Source organism: Suillus clintonianus, assembly GCF_016758775.1.
Source record: "Suillus clintonianus strain FC179 chromosome Unknown DEU56scaffold_104, whole genome shotgun sequence".
Lineage (NCBI taxonomy): Eukaryota > Fungi > Basidiomycota > Agaricomycetes > Boletales > Suillaceae > Suillus > Suillus clintonianus.
In genome coordinates, this window is record NW_024539328.1 from 35,439 (window position 1) to 61,236 (window position 25,798).

Consider the following 25,798-nt stretch of genomic DNA (forward strand, 5'->3'; position numbering starts at 1 on the left):
TCGATGAGCTTCACCGGGGCTCGGCCAACAATTCGGGCTGCTGCGCCGGTCCCCGAGGCTGGCAGTGTTGCACCACAATTGGATTGCAAAATGGAGCACGATGATAGGTCTTAGACGAGTCATCGATGATGCTCCCTATCATCACGGACACTAATAGTTAGTGCGTCAAGACCAAGCTTGAGATGGGCTGACGTCACCTCCGTTGCAGATTAGTATGTGTACGACACGGCAAAAGCCCATATCCGATGAGTCAAGTAGCGGTCCTTCCGCAAGGAAGCGTCTACGGTCGATCGATTTTTGAGTCGCCGACCATCAGCAAACTGAAGAGGTTAGCATACGAATGACAAAGCTACCATATGTAGCTCGAAGAGTGAGTAGTTTGGTGCCATGAGTTTCGAGCTTCTGTGGGATGTGAAGCTCGGATAGTGCGTACATATACCCCACAAGGAGGAAATGGCAAGCTTCAAGGCACCTTTTCAGAAAACTGTGGTGCCTTGTCGCTTGTAGTTTCCCCTGTGCTTATACGGTACAAGCCCATCCGATGTCACGGCCGGGACAAGTAGCAGTCTGTAGTAATCTGACCGTAAGGATACGTTGATGGCGGATCTTTTGGATGCTGATTTTGAAAGATATCTGTATAGACGGAGCAAAATGTCGCACGAATGACAAAGTCTCCACCCCCGAATCAAGAGTCGTTCCTGTGTCGTTCTGGGAGTGTGGTTATGGGCCTATTTGATTGTTGGTGGGATGTAAAGCTCTGGTGTGATCGAAAACTTAGGGCGTATATTCCAAAGGAGGGAATGAGAAGCTACAAGACGTCATGGATGTTCTGTGAAAAGCAGCATTGTTTAGGACATGGCGTCAGGTTCAAGGTTGAGGCGAGAGCATGGGCAGTACGCCAGAAATGGTCTTCTCAATCGGGAGGAGTGTATACCGTCTTGTCTCTGCCCAAATTGCTTTAGTTTGGACACTTGTTATTGGGATGGTGTTGATACTCCACTTACCTTGACGGCGATACTTGCCACCAGCATGTGTCCGTGAACAACACGTTTACGTTCATGGATTGCTCGAACACCAAAACACTGATCGGCTGGCACCAAGTTTGTTTTGCGTCATTTGACCTACAGATGGGACTGAGAAGTCTCCGGGGCCCGACCTCTACACCACTTGATAGTGATAAGAGGGTCACAAGTGTTCATCAGGTGTGGGTGAGGAGTCACTCCAACTTCGAGTCTCGTGGCTGTAACATGACAAGAACGGGTTCATGCTATAACCGAGTGAAAGCTTCGAGTCAGTTCAATTGACATTTTCTCCTCAATCGGAGCTCTTGGCTCAGGCTTTATCTTCGGCATCCGGCAGCATTCACATTCAGTCGCAAGCATGTATATATATCTAATCACAACATAATCATTGATAAGCGGTCATATTCTAAGAAGTGATGAACCCACCTGAGCAAGAGGACGCAGACCTGGATGAGGAGAAAGCGGCATCAAAGCGGCCGACAGGCAGTGCATGCAGTCAAACTTTCCTCTCATCACAATGATATCACCCAGCGTCAATCATGAAATGTCTGAAGACAGCCTATCCGGGATGCCATCGAAAGATTCGAATTTCATGATCACAATCGATATGAAAACGATGCGGAGAAAGGACACACCGATAGAACCTTCGAACTTTCGATGACGAATTCTGATGCTACACATCGCTCACACAACTCCGTTACGCTATACGGGCTGGTATCAAGTATCTGGCAGTAGAAGCATGGCACAGCACATCACATCTTAGCCGTCAATCCCCAGCGGCCACCGTGGCGGTTTGCCATTGATAAGAGAACCGAAAGCCCCGCGGGATATCTACTGCTCTGTGATGCGAGCCGGTGAAAACGACAAGGTGACCTTCAGCGGCGGAAAAGCTGAGTGAAACCAACGGATTGATTTGCAGAGGAAATAAGAGGCCCTGAGCACGATTGCCATAGAAAGAAACCGGACTTCCCAAAGAACAGGTGCATATGCATCATAAGCGTAATGGGTGTTTTGAATGGCCCCTACAAAGACGACCGGCTAAAACTTCTAAAAAAAAGATAGTGTACCCGGTTCTTACTCACCACCACGCCTGGACCTGTCAGTCCAATCGGTATCTTCAGGCCGTCCGCAAGAACTCGCATTAGAACGTATGTATGATTGCTTCTGAATGTCGAAACATCCAAGACAACACCATGGCAAAACATGGCACTAAGTACTTCCGTTAGCTCCAACTTGCCGCTCGGAGGTCAGTCAAGACTCAACAGTTTAAGCAAATCTAACCCTTCTCAGCAACTTCCCAGGCCCCACGACTCCGGCTATTGCAATAGCCATTCCGAATTCCTCAAGAATGCAGTTGAATCTCTAATAAAAAGCAAGACAAAACTTTCATCAGATGGACCGTCTTCGGGCACGACTTTATTAGCCTCTCCCTATTCACCCCAACGACTTGGCAGGATGTATCACAAGTCCATGTTCCCCGACCTCCCTGTTGTGCCAGAGGCTAATGTCCATCACTTGCTCTTCAACCGGCCAGACCAGCAGGCATGGCCAGATTACACGCTGTACGTGAATGCAACCACTGGTAAACAGTGGTCTTTCCGTCAATTCATAGAGCGTGTGCGCGACGGGGCCACCGCTCTAGGAAGTGATATCGATCAGGGTGGCCTTGGTATCTCTCTCGCGAATGGTGAGATCGTCGGGATCCTAAGCGAAAACAGCCTGGTACGCTTCTGTCCTAGTCAGCAATATAATATAAACCTATGCGCAGATTCAGGACTATATCGCATTGTTGCACTCTCTGTTGGCAATTACAGTGCCTTTCGCCATGATTTCCGGGTATTCGACTCCTTTCGAATTCAAACACGCTGTCACAGTATCGCAGGCGACCCGAATTTTTGTCAGCCGCTCATTACTCCCCCTCGCTTTGACTTCGGATATCCCAAATGACCGAATTTACTTGCTGGAAGGTCACAACGAAGGTCGCTTGAGTTATGAAGACCTTGTCAACCGCGCTAAATACAATCGAATACCTCGCTTGCCTGTAAAGCATGCCACACGAGACACTTTGGCATACCTGGTGTTCTCGAGCGGAACAAGTGGTCTTCCAAAAGGTATGTATGTTCCGCTAATTTTTATATTATAACCATATTAGAATTCCACCCTGATCATTCATCCTTCAACAGCGGTTATGATATCTCACGGAAACTTAACGAATTCACTCCTTCAGGTCAAGGTTGTAACAGAAGAAGTGAACAAATTCCAGAAGGTACTTATCCATTTTCTCTTGTGTGGAAATACGCTCAAATGGCGAGTTAGCCACCTGTTTGGAATGGTCCCAATGGCATGCAGGTGCTATTTAATGTTCTCCCGATACACCATACGTATGGCTTGCACGTGTCTTGTTTCCGGGTGTTTTTTGCGCCACTCACCATCGTCTTGCTCCCGAAATGGGACGTCAAGGCCTTCATGGACGCTATTCCTAAGTATGCAAATTCCTCAACGCACATCTAGATGATAACTCAATCGTTTTAGATTTCGCGCCACCACTTTGTACCTTGTTCCTTCCTTGGTCCATCAGCTCGTCCATCGTCCTGAGTTCCAGGCCGCCGACCTCAGTACTGTCCAAGTCGTGCATTGCGGAGCTGCCTACTTGCCTGTGTCCCTTTCGGAAGCACTGCTTTCTCGTTTTCCGGGCCTCGAGCGGATAGGTGAAGGTGGGCTGCAAAACTTCCTTTTGGCTCTACACATTGCTAATCTCTCGTAGGCTATGGGATGTCTGAAAGCGTGAGTTCTGTTGTCTGGTGAATCATGTGTCTGTGGCACTGACGTCCGGCTCTTCACTTATCAGACAATATCTATTGCTAACAAACCCGTTCCCGGCGTGCTTAATGGGCGGGCGAAAAACAAGCCAGGCTCCACAGGCGTCCTGCTTCCTGGCATTGAGGTTAGGGTGGTGCGTGAGGATGGAACGCTGGCCGCAGTGAATGAGCCCGGAGAGCTACACGTCCGAGCGGGATGTGTTGCACTTGGATACCGTAATAATCCAAAGGCAACTAAGGAAACGTTCGTTGACGGATGGCTTCGCACCGGAGATAGGATACGAATCGATGAAGACGGCGTTTTGTTGTGAGTGTCTTCAAACACCGATGAAAGCCCCTCTAATTGCCACGCAGCTTCGAAGATAGAGCAAAGGTACGAGCTACTGAGGGACAAAAAATTGCTCTAGCTTATCTATATGATGTGATCATAGGACACACTCAAGGTCTCGGGGTTGCAGGTCTCTCCTGTAGAGATCGAAAACACACTCCTGGTGCACCCAGATAAACTTATTATCGACGCATCAGTCGCGGGCGTGAGCGGCGGGCGCACTCTTGACGAGCGGATACCCCGGGCATGGGTCGTTTTGTCCCCTGAGGGTCACAAATTAGGAGCTTCTGCAACGATGGCAAAGCTCGACGCATGGGTGCGCGAGTCGTTGAGTAAATACAAATGGCTCCGCGGAGGCATTGAAGTGGTCGATACCGTGCGTTTTAGTTTCTTTTTGAATGTGTTGATGTGCTTATGCAGAAATCACCAGATTCCAAAATCACCGACGGGAAAGGTATTAAGGAGACAGCTGGTAGAGAAATATGAACACGGGCGGAAGGCAATTAAGGCCAAACTCTAGACGAACATCATTGGATATCTAACGGAACTTTAACATGAAAGGAATTTATACCCGTTTGGTACCTTGTTTTATTGCATAGATCTTTGGTCTAGTACCATGCACGCAGGTCCCATCTAGGTGGTGGATGCGTGATTCCAAGATGGATCTGATATACCGAGTAGCTCCGTTATCTTTGCCAGACCTCGCTGGCAAGGGGTCGTACGTAAACCGATCAAGTTTCTTATCATCATGTTGGGGACTCCGGCTTCATTTTATCGCATAAAAGGACAGGTGATTCTGGTGATTACCGGAAGCCCAGGTTGCCCAGTTATATACTTATTAGCTGAAAGGCTGAAGTTTCGGAAATTGCCCAGTGGCCAAGCATGTACTTCTACTCTGACCTGCTGACCTGTCACAGGACATGCTCTTTGAAAATCTCGGGGACGCAAATATCCCCTGTCGAAATCGAGAACGTGATCCTGGCACACCCCGACAAGCTCATTACTGATGTGAGTGTCGCGGGCGTACCTCGGACGAACGCATCTCGTGTGCATGGATCGTGCTATCTCCGGCAGGCGCTATGCTCGGTGAGAAACACGGCTCGATGCATGGGTGCAGGGGCAGCTGAGTCGGTACAAGTGGTTGAGGGGGGCATTGGCATTGTGGAGACGGTAGATTTTTTTTCTCGTGTCGCGTTGGGGGTGGGTTGATTGTGTTCACTTGGGTAGATCCCGAAGCCGCAGACTAGCAAAGTGTTGAGGCAGATGCGGGTAAAGGTTGGGTAAAGGAGTATGAAAGGGAGGTGAAAACGAAGGTGAAATTGTGAAGAAGCAACAAAATTTCTTTCGAGTACACTGCCCTCTATCTGAGCGTGAATAGTTTCCACAACATGAGCATATCTCGAGCTTGGAGGTGCCATCCACTCGCGTGCATGCAATATTCATTAAAATATAACCACTAATGTTGATAGCCGTGGCGATAACTAGCAAGGGAACGGTATAAATGCGCTCAAGCACAAGTGACAACACAAGCGCCTGGATATACACCCCACTAGTGACACCACATGAGACAGTTTCGCCGCTGCATCCCCATCGTGAAAAGCAGCAGGATGTATTTTCGAACCCCAAAGGTGCTGTGATAAATGAAAAGAATGTTACATACAACGGGTGAGCGCTTCTCAATTGTACGAAGGGAGGTCTTAAAGCAGTCATCACCACGGAAAGGTCAACTACAATGTGTACATGTTTCGGTGGCACCAAGCACACTGATGGCAGATTAGTGGATTGAGTGGAAATGACTCGAATGGTGCTTACACAACAGCCGCCAGTCTTTACGCGCTGGGGTTCATTTTGGCCAGTAGTGTCCGTCACGGATCAGCGGTGTCGATGACGCTCGAATTAGCGGCGGCCGCAGGTGGGTAAGGATTGTGTAGTGGCTTGAAACAATAATATTTAGCTCAAGCATACGTAGTTAATGAAATAGAATGACTTACTACTCTGGAATACTTCAAGTTGTTACTTACAGCTTTGCCCCAGAGGTCTTTGAGATCATTTGCGAGTGGGGAAAGATTTCCAGCGAGGTTTCTTTCAATGCCCACCCCCGAACCCGAACGCCTCTCGCACGCCAAACCAGCAGATGATAACACAACGACACCTGCGAGAATGAGCAATCCCCGGGGCGGTGGTGGCCCGGGGATTGCTGACTCTCGCAGGTGTCGTTAACATTAAATTCACTAACCTGCTTCCCATCCGCCTATGCGGCCGAGATCGGCGAGCAATATAATCCTGGATACAGTCAGAAGTAACGGAGACGCGCAGCTGCTCAGAAACCTCACGCACAGCTGTGCGTCTCCGTTACTTCAGAGTCGTGGAGGATGGCGGAGTGAAAGTTGTGGGAAGTGAATGTACAAGGGGAGAGACTGACCCACTCGTCGATTCGGTCATGGTGGAAAGCCGTCATGTCGACGGCAACACTAACGAACAGACAATAACGTGGAAGAGAGTATGATTGAGGATGTGGAAAGGAGATGATCTGTACATGTAAGTACGTGAACAGCGCTGTATATATAGGGATCAGTGTATTACGGTGTCCAATCAGCTGCGACGACGCATCTAAGGACGATGATGTCGATGACGTAGTAAGCCGAGGTCGGCTTACACATGGTTAGTATTTGTTTTACTTTGTGTGATCACACGTGTTGAGTATCCAACAGACCGCTTTGCATGTACATTCTGTATGCCGCATCAGACATGCCTGAGTCGCTAGATGCAATGGACGAGGGCGATGCTATAACTACATGAGCCATAATACAGTCCGAAGATTCAGACAAACAAGGTACTATTTTCCTACATGCAAAGAAAAGGATAATATTGAGACGTGAATTCTATCCAACCGGCACAAAACCGTAGTAGCCCAGACAAATACCCTTCACGAAGAAGGAAAGAAGATTATGCGATAACCCTCAACAGGCCCGAGGGCTCCAGTTGAAGACGACAGACATCCCAGTGGCACAAGCCGCGGGATCTGCCTCGCGTTGACGGAAAGAACCGTCGGATAAAGTCAAGACGGCAAGCCTCCTGCGAAATCTCGTCATGAGCGTCAACATATGGTACAAAAACATAAAACAACTTGCGACCACGAAAGCCACGACGGGCCAATGGCATGGGCAAAAGAAACATATAGGTTACAGAAGAAGGATGAATTTCCGCCACCGATTCGAAGTAAATTCGGCAGGTATCCGCAGGATATATTTTCAACCGGCTTCCACTAGCTTCGCTGCGTGCGTACACACAGAGACCGAGTAGCTCCGTTAACATTGCTGGCAAGGGGTCGTGGGGTCGCACGTAAACCGGTCGAGTTTCTTACCATCATGATGGGGACTCCGGCTTCATTTCATCGCATAAAAGGACAGGTGATTTTGGTGATTACCGGAAACCCAGGCCGCCCAGTTATATATTGACATTCTCAGCTGAAGCCTGAAGCCTCGGAAATCGCTCAGTGGTCAAGCATGTACTACAAGTCACTCTACCCTGACCTGCCAAAGGTCCCCGAATCAAACGCCCACCACTTGATTTTCAACCGGCCTGACCAGCAGGAGTGGCCAGATTACACTTTGTTCGTGAACGTGGTTACTGGCAAGCGTCGTTCATTCAAGGAGTTTGTTGAGCGTGTCCGCGATGGAGCAACTGCGCTTGGTGCTGACGTGGCGCAGGGTGGCCTAGGTCTTCGTCCAGAGAATGGAGATCTTGTAGGCATTTTGAGCGAGAACTGTCCGGTGCGTTGCAAACATCTTTCCTATCGAGTCTGTAAAGTGAATAAGACCATTTTCAGGACTATATCGCGTTGATGCATTCGCTACTAGCCATCACAGTCCCATTTGCGCTATTTTCATCCTACTCAACGTCGTACGAGCTCAAACACGCCAATTCGCTCGCGCAGGCGACTAGGGTCTTTGTCAGTCCCTCGTTACTACCTCTCGCCTTGACCTTGGGTCTCCCAGCGGATCGGATCTACCTCCTAGAAGGAGAGAACAAAGGCTATATAAGCTACGATCAGCTCATCTCCTCTGCTCGAAAGAATAGCATTCCACGTCTGCCAGTCCGTCATGCTACAAAGGACACTCTGGCATACCTGATCTATTCCAGTGGAACAAGCGGTCCTCCCAAAGGCATGTGTCTCTTTTCTGGTCTTCATCGCGGAAACATGTACGCACCATCCACGCAGCATTTCTCACTTCGTCATACAGCCGTCATGATATCCCACGGAAACATCACCCATACCGTCCTAGGACTGATGGTACACGGCATGGAAGCGGCTAAAATTCTAGAGGTACGTATCCGACGTAACTTCCTTGGTCTGCGCAAACCCTTTGTCAGCCACCAGCATCCGACACCCCTGATGGGGTTCAAGTATACTTTAATGTCCTTCCAGTCTACCACTCTTTTGCCCTCTTCATGACCACATTTTTGAACTTTATGCAACCCTGTACGATAGTCATGTTGCCGAAGTGGGACATAGATCTGTTTTTCGACAGTGTCCCGAAGTAAGTGCCTTTTATATGCTGCGCTACTGATATTCATGCTTGGGTCGTGACTAGATACCGCATCACGACGATAAGCCTCGTCCCATCACTGGTACACCAACTGGTTCACCATCCCCGCTTCAAAACTACCGATCTGAGCACAATTAAAGGCATAGGCAGTGGTGCTGCATACCTCCCGCCCCACCTTGCCGACCAGCTTTGCGCCCGCTTCCCAGAAATGGACGCACTTACCGAAGGTTCGCTCTCCCTGCCGTCCTTGTTTGTGGATCATTGTACTACCATACACTTTCACAGGCTATGGTTTGTCCGAATTCGTAAGTGATCGTTCCCTCAGCAACCATACCAACCTTACCGTCAGAACTAGACAATGATTGCCTCCCTGAAACCTATCCCTGGCATGCTCAACGGACGCGCCGTGACGAAGCCTGGGTCTATTGGAATCCTCTGCCCTGGCGTCGAGGCTCGCATCATCCGTCCTGATGGGTCCCTCGCGGGTGTGAACGAGGCGGGTGAGCTCCTCATACGTGGGGGCGCAGCAGCGCTGGGATACAGGGGGAACGAGAAGTCTACGCGGGAGACATTCGTTGACGGCTGGGTGCACACGGGCGACCATATACGGATTGATGCAGATGGGGTGCTTTTGTGAGTTAATTCGACGATAATGATATACTCTTCACCATACGACACTGATCTCCTTCCCCTCTTGTAGCTTCGAGGACCGTGCCAAGGCAAGCTCGCCAACTACGTATCAGTCATGAGTGCTGTACTGACCCGTCTCAGGATACGCTCAAAGTATCTGGGATGCAAGTCTCCCCCGTCGAAATTGAGGATACGCTCCTCGCGCAGCCCGACAAGCTCATTACTGATGCAAGTGTCGCGGGCGTTTCGGGAGGGCGTACCTCGGACGAACGCGTCCCGCGCGCATGGATCGTGCTATCTCCGACAGGCGCTGTGCTGGGTGAGAAGGAGGTCGTGGCACGTCTCAACGCGTGGGTGCAGGAGCGGCTGAGTCGGTACAAGTGGTTGAGGGGGGGCATCGGGATTGTGGAGATGGTAGGTTTCTTTCTTGTTCCATTTGGAGATGAATTGATTGTGCGCTCGGATAGATTCCGAAGTCGCCGACTGGGAAAGTGTTGAGGCGGGTGTTGGTGGAGGAGTATGAAAGGGAGGCGAAAGCGATGGCGAAATTATGAAGAAGCAACGAAACTTTCTTTGAGCACACGAGTCTCTGTCTGAACGCGAATGGGTTCGGTGACGTATCAGCACGTCGTGAGCTTGGAGCTGTCATCAACCCTCGAGCCTTTAGTCTCTGCTACCAACACTAACTATGTAAGCATTTCTTTGCATCACACGCCCAGACACTGTAAACCACTATGTCATATTTGACTGACCTACGCGTCCACGTTCGTACCACTGTCGCTGAGGAGTCTTCAGCGTGACAGGCAGTGATACCTTGGTATGTAGGAGCGAGCCAGATAAGCAATGCGACGCCCCTAGGACATGAACTTATTTTCATAAGACTTTTGTATGTTCGTGACCCAATTTCGACACTACATCATAGTGAGACGAGATCAGGATTTGAAATTTGAATGGTTTCCCAGATTGTCTGTCAGGGGTTGTCTTTAAAACATTGATATCAGGTAGTCATTATTAGGTGTGAGGTGCAATATTGAGTACATCACACGCTGATGACTTAGCGTGCTCCCTAGGCCTCTAGCGAAAAGGTTCTGCAGATTGAGTTACAAGCTTAAGCGTGACCTTCAGAATGTTTTGTAAGTGGTACGTTTTGCGCAGAAGGACTCCGGCCCAGTCCGCTCTGGCGCCGAAGTCGCAAGTTCGTCACGTGCTTGTTTATGGATGCATGTCGGTCCTTCCATCATCAATCACCGCCCTCTCCAAGCCTAGCCTAGCCTAGCCCCCCCCAGTGCCCACTACGTGGAGTCGGGGATTAGTATTGCCGCACCGACGGTCGCTGGCATAACGGACCACGGACCGTCTGATAACTATAGAATTGAATGGTCATTGTCATGTTTTGACCACAAAGTATAGGCGCTCCGGCTTCATTTAAACGTATAAAAGGACAGGTGATTCTCGTGAATTACGGGACGCTCAGTTTCATATTGTTAGTCTCAGCTGAATGGTTGAAGCGCTCAAACTGATCTAGCATGTATTACAAGTCACTCTTCCCTGACCTGCCAAAGGTCCCAGAATCAAACATCCACCACTTGATTTTCAACCGGCCTGACCAGCAGGAATGGCCAGATTACACTTTGTTCGTGAACGTAGCTACTGGCCAGCGGCGTTCGTTCAGGGAGTTTGTCGAGCGTGTCCGCGATGGCGCAACTGCACTTGGTGCTGACGTAGTGCAGGGTGGCTTAGGTCTGCGTCCAGAGAATGGAGATGTTGTAGGCATCCTGAGCGAGAATTGCCCGGTGTGTTGCAGTCCCATTTCCTATCGGGCCTGTAAATTGAATAAGGTTATTTTCAGGACTACAACGCTCTGATTCATTCGCTACTAGCCATCACAGTCCCATTTGCGCTGTTCTCATCCTACTCCACTCCGTACGAGTTCAAACACGCCAATTCACTCGTGCAGGCAACTAGGATCTTTACCAGTCCCTCGTTACTACCACTCGCCTTGACCTCGGGTCTTCCTGCAGATCAGATACACCTCCTGGAAGGAGAGAATAATGATTACACAAACTACGATCAGCTCGTCTCATCTGCTCGAAAGAGTGGTATTCCACGGCTGCCAGTCCGTGATGCTAATAAGGACACTTTAGCGTACCTGGTCTTTTCCAGTGGGACCAGCGGTCCTCCCAAAGGCATGTATATGTGTCTCTTTCTGGTCTATATCTACGCAACATTTCTGACTTCATCATACAGCTGTCATGATATCCCACGGAAACATTACCCATGCCACCCTAGGACTGATGGTGTACGGTATGGAAATGGCTAAAATCATAGAGGTATGTGATCCATTGCTACTTTCTTGGTCGGCGCAAACCCTTCATCAGCCACCTGTATGGAACGCGCCTGATGGGATCCAAGTATTCTTCAATGTCCTTCCAGTCTACCACTCTGTCGCCCTCTTCACGACCAATTTCTTCAATTTTCTTCAACCTTCTACGACAGTCATGCTACCAAAGTGGAACATCGATTTATTTTTCGACAGTGTCTCGAAGTAAGTGCATTTGATATGCTGTGCTGCTGATATTCATACTTGTGTCGCGAATAGATACCGCATCACGACCATAAGCCTTGTCCCATCACTGGTACACCAGCTGGTTCACCATCCCCGCTTTGAAACTGCCGATCTGAGCTCAATTAAATCCATTGGCAGTGGTGCTGCGCACCTCCCGCCCCAGCTCGCCGCCCAGCTTTGCGCCCGCTTCCCAAACATGGAAAGAATTACTGAAGGTGTGTTCTGCACTCCCTTCTTACGCGTGGACCATTGCACTACTATCTAATTTCACAGGCTACGGTTTGACTGAATTCGTAAGCGGTCTTTCCCTCTACAACCCTGCCTACCTCACTGCCCCACGTAGACGGTGACCGTCTCCGTGACACCTTTCCCTGGCATGCTCAATGGACGCGCCAAGAGGAAGCCCGGTTCTGTCGGGATTCTCGTCCCCGGTGTTGAGGCTCGCATTATCCGTCCCGATGGGTCCCTCGCAAGCCACAACGAGGCAGGTGAACTCCTCGTACGCGGGGGTGCAGCGGCGCTGGGATACAGGGGGAACGACAAGGCGACGCGGGAGACATTCGTCGACGGGTGGTTGCACACGGGCGACCACATACGGATCGATGCGGATGGAGTGCTTTTGTAAGTTAACCCGATGATAGCGATATACTCTATGCCATACGACACTGATCTACTTCCCATTGCATAGCTTCGAGGACCGTACCAAGGCAAGCTTGTCATCTACACACCACTAGTCAGTGCTGTACTGACCTGTCACAGGACACACTCAAGATCTCAGGGGTGCAAGTCTCCCCTGTCGAAATCGAGGATACGCTCCTGGCGCAGCCTGACAAGTTCATCACTGATGTAAGTGTCGCGGGCGTTTCGGGCGGGCGTACCTCGGACGAACGCATCCCGCGTGCATGGATTGTGCTATCTCCGGCAGGCGCTGTGCTGGGTGAGAAGGAGGTTGTGACACGGCTCGATGCGTGGGTGCAGGAGCGACTGAGTCGGTTCAAGTGGTTGAGGGGAGGTATTGGCATTGTGGAGACGGTAGGTTTTTCTCGTTTCGCGTCGGGGATGAATTAATTGTGCACTTGAGCAGATTCCAAAGTCGCCGACTGGGAAAGTGTTGAGGCAGATATTGGTAAAGGAGTATGAAAGCAAGGTGGAAGCGAAGGTGAAGTTGTGAAGAAGCAACGAAAATTTATTCGAGCACGCTGCCCTCTATCCGAGCGTGAATGGTTTCCACGACATGGGCACATCCCGAGCCCGGAGGTGCTGTCCACCATTGTGCATGCAATACTCGTTAAAAATAAAACCACTGACGATGATGGCGGTGGCGATGAGTGACAGAAGGGACGGTATAAATCCGAACATGAGGTGTTCAAACTCAAGTGACAGCAAACGCACCTGGAGATACACTCCAGCGATATCACACGACGCAGTTTCCCCGCTGCATCCCCATCCTGAAGAGCAGCAGGGATGTATTTACGAACTGCAAAAGTGCCGTGATAAACGAAAAGAATGGCATTATATGCATCAGGTGAGCGTTTCTCAATTGCACGAAGCAAGGTCTCTTAAAATTACAGTGTACATGTTTCAGTGACACCAAGCACACTGATGGTAGCACACAACAGCTGCCAGTCTTTACGCCGGGGTTTATTTTGGCCAGCAGTGTCCATCACGAATGCGGCAACTGGCAGGGAACTACATAGAAATGGTGGGCAAACCACGAGGAAACGTCTTAATCGGTCGCCCGCGAAAGCTAATTGTTTGATGCGATAGCTCTCATTTAGGACTCCGGATGCATCCGGCAACCACTATCATGGGGGTCAGGAGTCAGGATCGAGGCATTTGCGACATAAATACTGAACGGCGACCAAGAAGCGACCATATTGATATAAGATTACTGCGCGCGGGACATCATGTCAAAATCGGTGATTGCCGGATGACCCATCGTGGTCAGTGGAGGTTAGTGGTCGTTAATGTGTTTTCTCGGTCGCTTTTCATAATTCATGCAGCTCTTCGATCCAGATATCCATCCACATACACACATAGAGGGTTCTTGTCATCATCTTGGTCACAGACGACACTGGTGAGACACATAGCTACGATATGCTTACAGATAATCTGTCAACCAACATGCACGCGCTCTCGTCTTGCCCCATCGTACCGAGCCGCGGGCGCTGTCTCAGAGCCGAGCCGTCAAAACTCCTCCAATGCTATTCCTGTGCCCCACCATGGGCCCAATACTCGGGTAAACTGAATTGAATGTGTTTCCATATCGGAGGCATGATCTCAGTCTACCAACCTGGTCTCTGCAGGACGAGGAGAATATCGTGGGCAAGTAGATTCATAAGTAAGAGAATTTAGCCCAGCATAAAACACTCACATCCAGTGCTTTAATTATCAACCATCGCACAAGCATTCATTTCGTGGATGTTCCAACTGGGCTTGACGGACACTGTGCCTGTGTGTGAGTTTGCACATCACGGGCTAAGCGTTCCTACGGACCAACTTCTGATGAAGGACGCCCAGCAATCATGAACGCGCAGAGTTGCTATGGTGGGCGTGTTGTCTCGAACTCGTTGAGTGTTACTTGCTCTTATGTGACATACGTGCTATGAAAATTGGAAACATACGAGCGAAGCGTGCACGCTTCCGGATCACCATTGAATTGTGACTGCCTTGCAATCGTTCAACTCGCCTTCATCCTGGTAAATGTAATTTCTCCACAGTCGCAGGGTCGCATTAAGTAAAGGCCCATGGTCCGTTCAATAGCTGCCAGTATCCCCGCATGATACGGCTCTCGTAAATACAAATTCCTAGGCGCCCTACAAAAGGCAAGGCCAGATACGGGACATATTCTTATCTTCAAGATTCGGTCAACGCACTGCTGAAGCCTTGTGCCCCATCGGTGGTCAAGCATGTACTACAAGTCGCTCTTCCCTGACCTTCCAAAGATCCCCGAATCAAACATCCACCACTTCATCTTCGGGCGGCCTGACCAGCAGGAGTGGCCAGATTACACTTTGTTCGTGAACGTGGCTACTGGCCAGCGTCGTTCATTCAGGGAATTTGTCGAGCGTGTCCGCGATGGCGCTACTGCGCTTGGTGCTGATGTGACGCAGGGTGGCCTAGGATTTCGCCCAGAAAATGGAGAGCTTGTAGGCATTCTAAGCGAGAATTGCCTAGTGAGTTACATTTTCCAGCAGTGAGTGTATACAGCGAATAAGTTCATTTTGTCAGGACTATATCGCACTGGTGCATTCGCTGCTGGTTATCACGGTCCCATTTGCGCTGTTCTCATCGTACTCAACACCATACGAGTTCAAACACACCAATTCGCTCGCGCAGGCGACTACGATTTTTGCCAGTCCCTCGTTGCTGCCACTCGCTTTGACTTCAGGTCTCCCTGCAGATCGGATCTATATCTTAGAAGGCAAATGTGATGGTTACACAAGCTACGATAAGCTCGTCTCCTCTGCTCGCAAGAGTGGTATTCCACGGGAGCCAGTCCGTCACGCTAATAAGGACACCCTGGCCTGCCTGATCTTTTCCAGTGGGACAAGCGGTCCTCCCAAAGGCATGTATCTCTTTTTCTGGCTGTGATTGCAGTTGGACGCAACATCTAAGCAGCATTTCTGACTCCATCATATAGCCCTCATGGCATCTCAAGGAACCATCATCCATGCCACCCTAGGAATGATGGTGCACTTTATGGAAACGGCTAAAGTCCAACAGGTATGCATTCATCCGACGCTAATTTCCTTTCTCCCAACCCTTTACCAGCCACCAGTACGGGACATCCCTGATGGGCTTCCAGTATACTTCAATGTCCTTCCATTCTACCATACTTACGGCCTCTACATGACCAGTTTTTTCGGCTTCCTCAAACCCTCTACGACAGCTATACTACCGAAGTGGGACATCGATTTTTTTTTCGACAGCATCCCAAAGTAAGTGTATTTCATATACTGTGCTATTGATATTCATGCTTTCGTCACGAATAGATACCGTGTCACGATGTTAGGCCTCGTCCCATCACTTGTACACCAGCTGGTTCACCATCCCCGCTTCAAGACAGCTGATTTGAGTTCGGTTAAAAGCATACTCAGTGGCGCTGCACACCTCCCACCCCAGCTCGCTGCCCAGCTTTGCGCTCGCTTCCCGGACGTGGAAGGAATCAATGAAGGTACATTCCCCACCCCTTTTTAGGTGTGGGTCATTGTACTACTATCTACTTTGCACAGGATATGGTATGTCCGAATTCGTAAGCGATCTTCCATTACTCATTGCAACCCCCAAACTTGACTGCCCGAGGTAGACAGCGGTGGCTATGAAACCCCTCCCTGGCATGCTCAATGGACGGGCCAAGAACAAACCTGGCTCCGTCGGGATTCTGGCCTCTGGTGTCGAAGCTCGCATTGTTCGACCCGATGGGTCTCTTGCAGGCCCAAACGAGGCGGGTGAACTCCTTGTACGCGGTGGCACTGCGGTGCTGGGATACAAGGGAAATGCCAAGGCGACACGGGAGACGTTCGTCGATGGGTGGGTGCGGACGGGCGACCAGATGCGGATCGACGAGGACGGAGTGCTTTTGTAAGTTGATCTGACAGCAACGGTATGCTCATCACCATATGATGTTGATATACCCATTTCGTAGCTTTGAGGACCGCACCAAGGCAAGCTTACGCCGCGTACGTACCACTCATTGGTAATGTATTGAGCTGTTACAGGACACACTCAAAATCTCGGGGATGCAAGTTTCCCCTGTTGAAATCGAGAACTTGCTTCTGGCGCAGCCGGACAAATTGATCATTGATGTAAGCGTTGCGGGTGTGTCGGGTGGGCGTACCTCGGACGAACGCGTTCCGCGAGCATGGATCGTGTTATCCCCGGCAAGCGCGGCGCTTGATGAGAAAGAGATCGTGACACGGCTTGATGCATGGGTGCGGGAGCGACTAAGTCCATATAAGTGGTTGAGGGGGGGAATTGGGTGTGTGGAGTCGGTGGGTATTGCTTTCGTCTTTCTTTGGGATGGGTTGATCATTATTGTGCTCTAGATTCCGAAGACGCCAACTGGAAAAGTGTTGAGGCGAGAGCTGGTGGATGAGTATGAAAGGGAGGTGAAGGCGAAGGCGAGATTGTGAAGACGCAACAGATTGTGCACCCCTCTATCTGAACGAGACTGATGAGCTTTTTGATCAATACCTTGCTGACTTGTGCCGCGGATGTATTTTGTAGAATTTTTAAATCTTACAGCGCGTACCTGCGGAGACTCAAAATGACTCGGAGCAGTGAGCGCTTGAGCGCTGAGCAAATGATGCAAGTAAGCACTTTCAACTGCGACGCACAGGCGAATTGAGTGTAATCATGTGCACTTCCACTAGCTGGTTCACATCAGCTTGAGATATCCCGGTGCACGTGATTGATTTCTTTGAGTTGCCGGTTGGTCGGCTCCCATCATTAATCAACGTAACTGCCTTACCGTCTCACTTGACCGTGAAACTGGCATCAAAGTTTTTCATGGTCCGTCCTGAGCAAATTCCCTGACAGACTCAATTCCGGTCTGATGGCGCTCATAAACCGGACGACCTCTAACCACAAACGTACAAGTCCGCGGCTCCATCATGTCATTGTATAAAAAGCCAGGCCAATCACAGGAACCTTTAATATTCTTGGCCGCAGCCAATAGCACTGTTGAAGCGCTGAAGCTTCGGGCATCGGTGGTCAAGCATGTACCACAAGTCACTCTTCCCTGACCTGCCAAAGGTCCCCGAATCAAATGTTCACCACCTGCTTTTTAACCGACCTGACCAGCGGGAGTGGCCAGATTACACTTTATTCGTGAATGTGGCTACTGGCCAGCGCCGTTCGTTCAGGGAGTTCATCGAGCGTGTTCGCGACGGCGCTACTGCATTAGGTGCTGATGTGACTCAGGGTGGCCTAGGTCTTCGCCCAGAGAATGGAGATGTTATAGGCATTTTGAGCGAGAACTGTCCAGTGCGTTACATTCCATTTTTCGATTAGGATCGTAATTTGACAACGTAACTTTGTCAGGACTACATAGCTCTGATACATTCGCTACTAGTTATCACAGTCCCGTTTGCATTGTTCTCGTCCTATTCAACACCGTATGAGTTCAAACACGCCAGTTCCCTCGCACAAGCGACTAGGATCTTTACCAGTCCTTCGTTACTGCAACTGGCGTTGACTTCGGGTCTCCCCGCAGATCGGATATACCTCCTAGAAGGAGAGAACAAAGGCTATACAAGCTACGATCAGCTCATCTCTTCTGCTCGAAAGAATAGCATTCCACGTCTGCCAGTCCGTCATGCTACCAAGGACACTCTGGCTTACCTGATCTATTCCAGTGGAACAAGCGGTCCTCCCAAAGGTATGCATCTCTTTTTCTTGTCTCACTTTCCAATCGTAGAATCAGAGATGCAGCTTCTGACTGTATTGTACAGCCGTCATGGCGTCCCATGGAAATATCACTTGTGCCACCCTCTCAACGATGGTGAACGGCATGGAAATGGCTAAAACTCAGGCTGTATGTCTTTCGGCGCTACATTCTTGGTTTTCCCTGACTCCCTTGCCAGCCACCAGTATGGAACACCCCTGATGGGCTACAAGTAACCTTCAACGTTCTTCCCGTCTATCACTCTCTCGGCCTTTACACGACCACCTTCTTCAGCTTCTTTAATCCCTCCACGATTATCATGCTCCCGAAATGGGACATTGATTTATTCTTTGACAGCGTCCCGAAGTAAGTGGAGCCTTTGGCGTGTCCTGTAGTCCCTTGTACTCATACTTAAGCTGCGATGTAGGTATCACATTACGACCATAATCCTCGTCCCATCCCTTGTGCACCAGCTTGTTCACCATCCACGCTTCAAAACTAATGATCTGAACTCGGTCAAGACAATCGCAAGCGGCGCTGCGTACCTCCCGCCCCAGCTCTCCGACCAGATTCTCGTCCGTTTCACAGACATGCCAAGAGTTACCGAAGGTGCGTCCTCCACATCTTGTTTGTAGATCATTGGTGCTACTGTTAACCTTCACAGGCTACGGCCTCTCCGAATTCGTAAGTGATCTCCCCATCTAAACTCCTTCCGTCCCCTGACGTCATTGCCTGAGGTAGACAATGGCAATAGCCATGAAGCCCATCCCTGGCATGCTCGATGGACGCGCCAAGAATAAGCCTGGCTCTGCCGGAATTCTCGTCCCTGGTGTCGAAGCTCGCATTGTCCGTCCCGACGGGTCCCTTGCGGGCCCGAACGAGCCGGGTGAGCTTCTCGTCCGCGGAGGCTGTGTGGCGCTGGGATACAAGGGAAACGACAAGGCCACTCGGGAAACATTTGTCGATGGGTGGGTACGCACGGGTGACCAAATGCGGATCGATGAGGACGAGGTGCTTTTGTAAGTTTGTTTCGATGAGTACGACGTGCCTCCCATCGTATAGAGGCTGACCTGCCCTATTCGCAGCTTCGAAGACCGCACCAAGGCAAGCTGCGCCATCCACGCACACAACTCGGTTCGTATTGTACTGACTCCATTCTCACAGGACACGCTCAAAATCTCAGGGATGCAAGTCTCCCCCGTCGAAATCGAGAACACGATCCTGGCGCAGCCCGACAAGCTCGTTACTGATGTGACTGTCGCGGGCATTTCGGGTGGACGTACTTCGGATGAACGCATCCCGCGTGCATGGATTGTACTATCCCCAGCGGGCGCAGCGCTGGGTGAGAGAGAGGTTGTGGCACGGCTTGATGCTTGGGTGCAAGAGCGCCTGAGTCGGTATAAGTGGTTGAGGGGAGGCATTGGCATTGTGCAGGCGGTAGGTTTTTTTCCTCGCTTTGTGTTTGGGGTGGATTGATTGAGTACTTGGGTAGATTCCGAAGTCGCCAACTGGGAAGGTGTTGAGGCGGGTGTTGGTGGAGGGATATGAAAAAGAGGTGAAAGCGAATGCGAAATTGTGAAGTGTCACGTATGTTTCTCTCGATACCGTTGACCGATGGGTCATCATTGTGCGACTTGCAATCATATTATGTTAACCGCTGTATCTGCTTTGGAAATGATTTAACTTCGAACACTGGCTCAGACAGTGTGGACCTAGAAGGCGCTAGCGATGGCTCGCGAGGGACAGGACAAAAATGAAAGTTAAATAAGATGTGAACTGGGATCTTCAGGTAAATAATAAATCAGTCTAATCTAATTACGCAAACAGTAAGAAGCTGATTGTCTCGCTCTCCAACAAAACTGTCACAAGTAGACAATCTCTAGGTTCTTATGCCTAATGTCAAACACCGACTCACTCGGTATATTTGGAAAGTTAACCTCGACCAAGCCCTCCTGACGTACAGGCATCCACCGTTCAAAGTGTTGCTTCCGGGAAGAGACATCTTCGAGGCCAACGAAGTCAGCTGGTCTGGGTTCACATAAGGGTGGTAAAGTCGAGCGTAAGGAACACCTGGGCACCCGGAATAGGATGAAGCCAGCTGACTTGCCCCTGATCCCTAGGATCTTGCATGGTCCATGGTCGATGTGTGAGCAGTTGACAAAGCCGAGTGCATACTGATAAGTGGAGGAATAATAGTTCTTCGTTTCGATGTCGATCTTGATGGTTGGACACAGCGGGCAGTCGAGTGTGACGCAGGGTATATAGTCACACGTGAACGAATGAAGATTAAGAGGGAGTATCACGCTCAGCGAATATGATTGTATATGGACAGTCTCCAACTAGGGTTCTCCGCGAAACATAATCCCTTGTGTTCTTCCTGTCTTCCCCTGTTGGAGTTGGTGCTTGGCGAGCGTGACTCGGCAATGGCCGAAAGGTGGCTGAAACCTTAAATCATCGGTGTACATACAGTAGTAAATTTCTCGTCTAGTAGTAGTAGATTACGGGTTTGCAACCAATTCACTGTGCTACCGAAAATCCTATATTCCCTTATCAACATTTACGCTGAGGAGCGCAAAGTGACGTGTTTCATATACCAAATCTCGCTCTAATGACTTACATTGGCCTCGACGTATCGTCAGTTTGCATCAGCAGGTCTGTATGGCTCCGCCTTTGTTTTGTCTTGTTCCTCGTTGGCATTTGCTTTGGCATTTATATTTGATGCTTGTCCCCGCAAAAATACTATTGGCTGCCAGACTAAGCACGCTTATTCTGAATGATTATTCAGAATGAGCATTCTTAGTCTTAGACATCCATGGCTATGTGCCGATAACTCAACTTTCTCGCAGTATTCATAGACATCGGTTCACTGATGTCATAGCTCAGTCTTCTGATATCAGTCTAATTGTTCAGTTCGCTGCTTGAGCTGTGCAGAGTCCATGATATCAGTCTAATTGTTCAGTTCGCTGCTTGAGCTGTGCAGAGTCCATGATATCCCCCGCAGTGGATGATGAGGATCCTATCATGGTCCATACCGAGCGACCCGCTGTCTCAGAGCCGAGCCGTCGAAACTTCCCCAATGCGATTCCTGTGCCCCATCATGGGCCCAATACGCGGGTAAAATGAATTGAATGTGCTTCCATCCGAGGCATGATCTCAGTTTACCAACCTTGTCTCGGCAGGGCGGAGAATATCACAAGCAAGTACACTTTTAAGTAAGAGTATTAAGCCCAGCATAAAATACTAACATCCAGATCTTTGAATTATTAACCATCCCGGTGATCCCACATGCCCCTCGTTTCGTAGGCGTTCAAACAGGGCCTGACGGATGCGGCTGTGTGCCTGTTGTGCGAGCTCGTGCATCACGAGCCGGGTGTTCCCGCGGACTAACTTCTGATAAAGGACACCTCGTAATTAGGAACGCGCAGAGTCTCTGTGTTTACGCAATGGTAGGTGTGTTGATCCTTTGAATTCGTGTTACTTACTCTTACATGACATATATGAAAAATTCAAAACATGCAAGCGGAATGTGCGTGCTTCCGGATCGTGCTTCCGGGTCCCTATTGAATTGTGACTGCCTTGCAACCAGTCAGCTCGGCTTCATCCCGGTAAATGTAATTCCTTCACAGGTCGCAGGGTTGTATAACATTAAGTAAAGGGCTCATGCTCATGGTGCGTTCGATCGCTGCCAGAATCCCGGCATAATGCGGCTGTCGTAAACCAGTCATGCTGTAACTACAAATGTGCATTCCTGGCCCCTACAAAAGGCCGGGCCAAAAACAGGATATTTCATATTTTCAGGAGCCAGCCGAAGTACCGCGGAAGCCTCGTGCCCCATCAGTGGTCAAGCATGTACTACAAGTCACTCTTCCCTGACCTGCCAAAGGTCCCCGAATCAAACTTTCACCACTTCATCTTCGAGCGGCCTGACCAGCAGGAGTGGCCAGATTACACTTTGTTCGTAAACGTGGCTACTGGCCAGCGTCGTTCGTTCAGGGAGTTTATCGAGCGTGTCCGCGATGGCGCTACTGCACTTGGTGCTGATGTGACGCAGGGTGGCCTAGGATTTCGCCCAGAAAATGGAGAGCTTGTAGGCATTCTAAGCGAGAATTGCCTAGTGAGTTACATTTTCCAGCAGTGAGCGTATACAGCGAATAAGTTCATTTTGTCAGGACTATATCGCACTGGTGCATTCGCTGCTAGCTATCACGGTCCCATTTGCGCTGTTCTCATCGTACTCAACACCGTACGAGTTCAAACACGCCAATTCGCTCGCGCAGGCGACTACGATTTTTGCCAGTCCCTCGTTGCTGCCACTCGCTTTGACCTCAGGTCTCCCTGCAGATCGGATCTACATCCTAGAAGGCAAATGTGATGGTTACACAAGCTACGATCAGCTCGTCTCCTCTGCTCGCAAGAGTTGTATTCCACGGGAGCCAGTCCGTGATGCTAATAAGGACACTCTGGCATACCTGGTCTTTTCCAGTGGTACAAGCGGTCCTCCAAAAGGCATGTATCTCTTTTTCTGGTTGTGATTGCAGTTGGACGCAACATCTAAGCAGCATTTCTGACTCCATCATATAGCCCTCATGGTATCCCAGGGAAACATCATCCATGCCATGCTAGGAATGATGGTACAGTTTATGGAAATGGCTAAAGTCCAAGAGGTATGCATTCATCCGATGCTAGTTTCATGTTCTCCCAATCCTTCTTCAGCCACCGGTATGGGACACCCCCGATGGGCTTCCAGTATCCCTCAGTGTCCTTCCGATCTACCACTCATATGGCCTCTACATGACCAGTTTTTTCAACTTCCTTGGGCCTCATACGACAGTTATACTACCGAAGTGGGACATCGATTTCTTTTTCGACAGCATCCCAAAGTAAATGCATTATATATACTATGTTACTGATATTCATGCTTTGGTCGCGACCAGATACCGTATCACGACGATAAACCTCGTCCCATCACTTGTACACCAGCTGGTCCACCATCCCCGCTTCAAAACTGCCGATTTGAGCTCAATTAAAAGCATAGGCAGTGGCGCTGCACACCTCCCACCCCAGCTTGCCACCCAGCTTTGCGCTCGCTTCCCAGATATAGAAAGAGTTAGCGAAGGTACGTTCCCCACTCTCTTATTGTGTGTGTCATTGTACTACTATCTACTTGGACAGGCTTTGCTTTATCTGAATTCGTAAGCGACCTTCCGTTCCTCATCGAAACCCCCCAATTTGACTGCCCGAGATAGATGTTGGTGGCCATGAAACCCTTTCCTGGAATGCTCAATGGACGAGCCAAGAACAAACCCGGCTCCGTCGGAATTCTGGTCTCCAGTGTCGAAGCTCGCATTGTTCGTCCCGACGGGTCTCTCGCAGGCCCAAATGAGGTGGGTGAACTCCTTGTACGCGGGGGCACTGCGGTGCTGGGATACAAGGGAAATGTCAAGGCGACACGGGAGACGTTCGTCGATGGGTGGCTTCGTACGGGCGACCAGATGCGGATCGACGAGGACGGAGTGCTTTTGTGAGTTGGTTCGAGAAGTATAATATGCCTCCCATCATACTGAGGTCGACCCGCCATGTTTGCAGTTTCGAAGACCGCACCAAGGTAAGCTGCACCACCACGCAGATAACTCGGTTCGTGTCGTACTGACCCCATCCTCATAGGACACGCTCAAAATCTCAGGGATGCAAGTCTCTCCCGTCGAAATTGAGAATACGATCCTGGCGCAGCCCGACAAGCTCATTACTGATGTGACCGTCGCGGGAATTTCTGGTGGACGTACCTCCGACGAACGCATCCCGCGTGCATGGATCGTGCTATCCCCAGCGGGCGCAGCGCTAGGTGAGAAAGAGGTTGTGGTACGGCTTGATGCTTGGGTTCAAGAGCGGCTGAGTCGGTACAAGTGGTTGAGGGGGGGCATTGGCATTGTCGATGCGGTAGGTTTTTTCCTCGTTTTGTTTTTGGGGGTTGACCGAGCACTTGGGTAGATTCCAAAGTCGCCAACTGGGAAGGTGTTGAGGCGGGTCTTAGTGGAGGGGTATGACAATGAGGTGAAAGTGAACGCGAAATTGTGAAGCGTCATGTTGTATGGACCTGGTCTCGTATGTTTTTCTCTTGATACCCATGACCGATGGGTCGTAATTGTTCGACTTGCTATCATGTTGTTTTAATTGCTGTATTTGCTTGGAAAATGAATTAACCTCGATCAACAGTATAGAACAGAAGACGCTAGCCATAGTTCGTGAATGATGGAATTTGAAGTTGAAGTGAGTGTCTAGTTGCTTTTTTTATGACAAACAGTGATGAACTTGAATTTGACATTTGGGGATGGGTCCGGGGGTACACTAACTGCCGCGGATACTAGGATGTTAAGTAAAACACACTTGAGGTCTGCTGATCGCGCGGCGTGGACGAGGGCAAGGGATGGGTGGAGCTGATACGGCTAGGCATTCACGGAGGACCTACTAGTATCCATGCCATATATCTGTTGAGGGGTGGAAGGTACTGGGGATGACGAGGCGGTGTTGCCTCATCGATGAAAGAATGCATTTTGGTCCGACGCTGCTCGAGAGTACGTGAGTGGGGTTTATGTTTAAGTATTGACGCGTAGAACCTGTCTTTAGCTAGTTACATCATGATGAAGGACTCTGAATTATCGATCATTGGGCAGGAGCGGCGATACCCCTCGGACGTGTTGGTTGTACATTACTCGGGGGACTCGGTCACATTTTATTGCAATCAAAGAGTCGCAGAATACAGTAGTGAGCAATCGGGGACTCGGTAAGAAACTAATATGAGAGATGGAGGCTCGATAGAAAAGACGGAGACTCGAACAGAATGCTGTACAGGGAGTAACTAGGGTGGGTGGGAAGTTCAAATTTTCGGTGCAGACGTGCACGGAGCAGAAGTGCTCTATGAGGGCAAGTGAATAGAGACGGCACAACAACTTTGGTTTGAAAGCCTCGTATATACCCAAACGAAGAGGGGCCTCGTATGTGTAAGCCTATGACTCGACAGCTGAGTCACGAATGATTTGACCAACGTCGCGAACTGATTCAACTCGGTCAAACAAGTTAAACCACGATGAATCAGTCTACGTTTGAAGAGGTCTCACGTGTGTAGTAGGCAAGCGGAGTCCCCCAGTTTTATACTCGGGGGACTCGGTCACATTTTATTGCAATCAAAGAGTCGCAGAATACAGTAGTGAGCAATCGGGGACTCGGTAAGAAACTAATATGAGAGATGGAGGCTCGATAGAAAAGACGGAGACTCGAACAGAATGCTAAAGGGCTATTCCTTTTTTTTTTTTTTTTTAAATATGTGTGATTTATATGTTGTTTTTTGTGTTGTTGGTGGGAGAATATGTTGTGAGTCTTCGAGTGCGCGAGTCCGAGAATGCGTGAATGGAGAGAATGCGTGAATGGAGTGACGGAATGCTGAGAGTAGAATGAGAGACCGCGTGAAATATTGCTAAGATGGCGCGCGTGCTGTGCC

At 49.8% G+C, this 25,798-nt stretch overlaps 7 protein-coding genes across 7 annotated transcripts; 6 read left to right on the forward strand and 1 right to left on the reverse strand.

Annotated features, from left to right (window-relative positions):
- The first annotated feature begins 2,374 nt into the window (after positions 1 to 2,374).
- DEU56DRAFT_43367 (uncharacterized protein) lies at positions 2,375 to 4,712 on the forward strand. Its single transcript, XM_041346205.1, has 10 exons — positions 2,375 to 2,744; positions 2,797 to 3,133; positions 3,206 to 3,288; positions 3,339 to 3,505; positions 3,555 to 3,736; positions 3,787 to 3,806; positions 3,871 to 4,148; positions 4,196 to 4,214; positions 4,273 to 4,545; positions 4,600 to 4,712. Exons 1-10 carry the CDS (start codon positions 2,478 to 2,480, stop codon positions 4,687 to 4,689), a joined length of 1,716 nt encoding a protein of 571 aa, XP_041203769.1. The 5' UTR covers positions 2,375 to 2,477; the 3' UTR covers positions 4,690 to 4,712.
- Positions 4,713 to 5,178: 466 nt separating this feature from the next.
- On the reverse strand, positions 5,179 to 6,099 carry DEU56DRAFT_828789 (uncharacterized protein). Its single transcript, XM_041354443.1, has 2 exons — positions 5,397 to 6,099; positions 5,179 to 5,339 (listed from the first exon to the last, which is right to left on the reverse strand). The coding sequence occupies exons 1-2, from the start codon at positions 5,877 to 5,879 to the stop codon at positions 5,247 to 5,249; spliced, it is 576 nt and encodes a 191-aa protein (XP_041203770.1). The 5' UTR covers positions 5,880 to 6,099; the 3' UTR covers positions 5,179 to 5,246.
- Positions 6,100 to 7,380: 1,281 nt separating this feature from the next.
- DEU56DRAFT_828795 (uncharacterized protein) lies at positions 7,381 to 10,156 on the forward strand. Its single transcript, XM_041354444.1, has 10 exons — positions 7,381 to 7,942; positions 7,999 to 8,335; positions 8,414 to 8,496; positions 8,544 to 8,710; positions 8,765 to 8,946; positions 9,005 to 9,024; positions 9,075 to 9,352; positions 9,420 to 9,438; positions 9,491 to 9,763; positions 9,817 to 10,156. Exons 1-10 carry the CDS (start codon positions 7,676 to 7,678, stop codon positions 9,901 to 9,903), a joined length of 1,713 nt encoding a protein of 570 aa, XP_041203771.1. The 5' UTR covers positions 7,381 to 7,675; the 3' UTR covers positions 9,904 to 10,156.
- A 719-nt stretch (positions 10,157 to 10,875) lies between these two features.
- DEU56DRAFT_759917 (uncharacterized protein) lies at positions 10,876 to 13,086 on the forward strand (the record flags this gene model as incomplete). The annotated part of the gene is made up of 10 exons (XM_041350373.1): positions 10,876 to 11,142; positions 11,199 to 11,523; positions 11,597 to 11,679; positions 11,728 to 11,894; positions 11,949 to 12,130; positions 12,189 to 12,208; positions 12,259 to 12,528; positions 12,604 to 12,648; positions 12,675 to 12,947; positions 13,000 to 13,086. The coding sequence occupies 10 exons, from the start codon at positions 10,876 to 10,878 to the stop codon at positions 13,084 to 13,086; spliced, it is 1,719 nt and encodes a 572-aa protein (XP_041203772.1).
- A 1,597-nt stretch (positions 13,087 to 14,683) lies between these two features.
- DEU56DRAFT_904108 (uncharacterized protein) lies at positions 14,684 to 17,266 on the forward strand. Its single transcript, XM_041356663.1, has 10 exons — positions 14,684 to 15,091; positions 15,147 to 15,396; positions 15,559 to 15,641; positions 15,690 to 15,856; positions 15,911 to 16,092; positions 16,151 to 16,170; positions 16,225 to 16,499; positions 16,564 to 16,597; positions 16,637 to 16,909; positions 16,964 to 17,266. Exons 1-10 carry the CDS (start codon positions 14,825 to 14,827, stop codon positions 17,048 to 17,050), a joined length of 1,638 nt encoding a protein of 545 aa, XP_041203773.1. The 5' UTR covers positions 14,684 to 14,824; the 3' UTR covers positions 17,051 to 17,266.
- A 370-nt stretch (positions 17,267 to 17,636) lies between these two features.
- Positions 17,637 to 20,019, forward strand: DEU56DRAFT_983721 (uncharacterized protein; the record flags this gene model as incomplete). Its single annotated transcript, XM_041359964.1, has 10 exons — positions 17,637 to 17,903; positions 17,961 to 18,297; positions 18,371 to 18,453; positions 18,503 to 18,669; positions 18,731 to 18,912; positions 18,968 to 18,987; positions 19,045 to 19,322; positions 19,389 to 19,437; positions 19,468 to 19,740; positions 19,796 to 20,019. 10 exons carry the CDS (start codon positions 17,637 to 17,639, stop codon positions 19,880 to 19,882), a joined length of 1,743 nt encoding a protein of 580 aa, XP_041203774.1. The 3' UTR covers positions 19,883 to 20,019.
- Positions 20,020 to 22,012: 1,993 nt separating this feature from the next.
- Positions 22,013 to 24,566, forward strand: DEU56DRAFT_43630 (uncharacterized protein). Its single transcript, XM_041346219.1, has 10 exons — positions 22,013 to 22,417; positions 22,473 to 22,809; positions 22,885 to 22,967; positions 23,017 to 23,183; positions 23,238 to 23,419; positions 23,476 to 23,495; positions 23,550 to 23,824; positions 23,890 to 23,908; positions 23,968 to 24,240; positions 24,292 to 24,566. Exons 1-10 carry the CDS (start codon positions 22,151 to 22,153, stop codon positions 24,376 to 24,378), a joined length of 1,710 nt encoding a protein of 569 aa, XP_041203775.1. The 5' UTR covers positions 22,013 to 22,150; the 3' UTR covers positions 24,379 to 24,566.
- The last annotated feature ends 1,232 nt before the right edge of the window (positions 24,567 to 25,798 follow it).

What these genes read in the sequence shown, in the direction of transcription:
- DEU56DRAFT_828795 (XM_041354444.1), top strand. Translation starts at nt 7,676, where the DNA reads ATGTACTACAAGTCACTCTACCCTGACCTGCCAAAGGTCCCCGAATCA. An exon ending in TTTTGAGCGAGAACTGTCCG is followed by an intron (nt 7,943 to 7,998) that starts GTGCGTTGCAAA and finishes GACCATTTTCAG; the next exon opens with GACTATATCGCGTTGATGCA. An exon ending in GCATCGGGATTGTGGAGATG is followed by an intron (nt 9,764 to 9,816) that starts GTAGGTTTCTTT and finishes GCGCTCGGATAG; the next exon opens with ATTCCGAAGTCGCCGACTGG.
- DEU56DRAFT_904108 (XM_041356663.1), top strand. Translation starts at nt 14,825, where the DNA reads ATGTACTACAAGTCGCTCTTCCCTGACCTTCCAAAGATCCCCGAATCA. An exon ending in CTCCTCTGCTCGCAAGAGTG is followed by an intron (nt 15,397 to 15,558) that starts GTATTCCACGGG and finishes TCCATCATATAG; the next exon opens with CCCTCATGGCATCTCAAGGA. An exon ending in CGTGGAAGGAATCAATGAAG is followed by an intron (nt 16,093 to 16,150) that starts GTACATTCCCCA and finishes TACTTTGCACAG; the next exon opens with GATATGGTATGTCCGAATTC.
- DEU56DRAFT_43367 (XM_041346205.1), top strand. Translation starts at nt 2,478, where the DNA reads ATGTATCACAAGTCCATGTTCCCCGACCTCCCTGTTGTGCCAGAGGCT. An exon ending in TTCATGGACGCTATTCCTAA is followed by an intron (nt 3,506 to 3,554) that starts GTATGCAAATTC and finishes CAATCGTTTTAG; the next exon opens with ATTTCGCGCCACCACTTTGT. An exon ending in GCATTGAAGTGGTCGATACC is followed by an intron (nt 4,546 to 4,599) that starts GTGCGTTTTAGT and finishes AGAAATCACCAG; the next exon opens with ATTCCAAAATCACCGACGGG.
- DEU56DRAFT_43630 (XM_041346219.1), top strand. Translation starts at nt 22,151, where the DNA reads ATGTACTACAAGTCACTCTTCCCTGACCTGCCAAAGGTCCCCGAATCA. An exon ending in TTTTTCGACAGCATCCCAAA is followed by an intron (nt 23,184 to 23,237) that starts GTAAATGCATTA and finishes GGTCGCGACCAG; the next exon opens with ATACCGTATCACGACGATAA. An exon ending in GCTTTGCTTTATCTGAATTC is followed by an intron (nt 23,496 to 23,549) that starts GTAAGCGACCTT and finishes TGCCCGAGATAG; the next exon opens with ATGTTGGTGGCCATGAAACC.
- DEU56DRAFT_828789 (XM_041354443.1), bottom strand. Translation starts at nt 5,879, where the DNA reads ATGACTGCTTTAAGACCTCCCTTCGTACAATTGAGAAGCGCTCACCCG. An exon ending in CTAGTCTGCGGCTTCGGGAT is followed by an intron (nt 5,340 to 5,396) that starts CTACCCAAGTGA and finishes AAAAAAATCTAC; the next exon opens with CGTCTCCACAATGCCAATGC.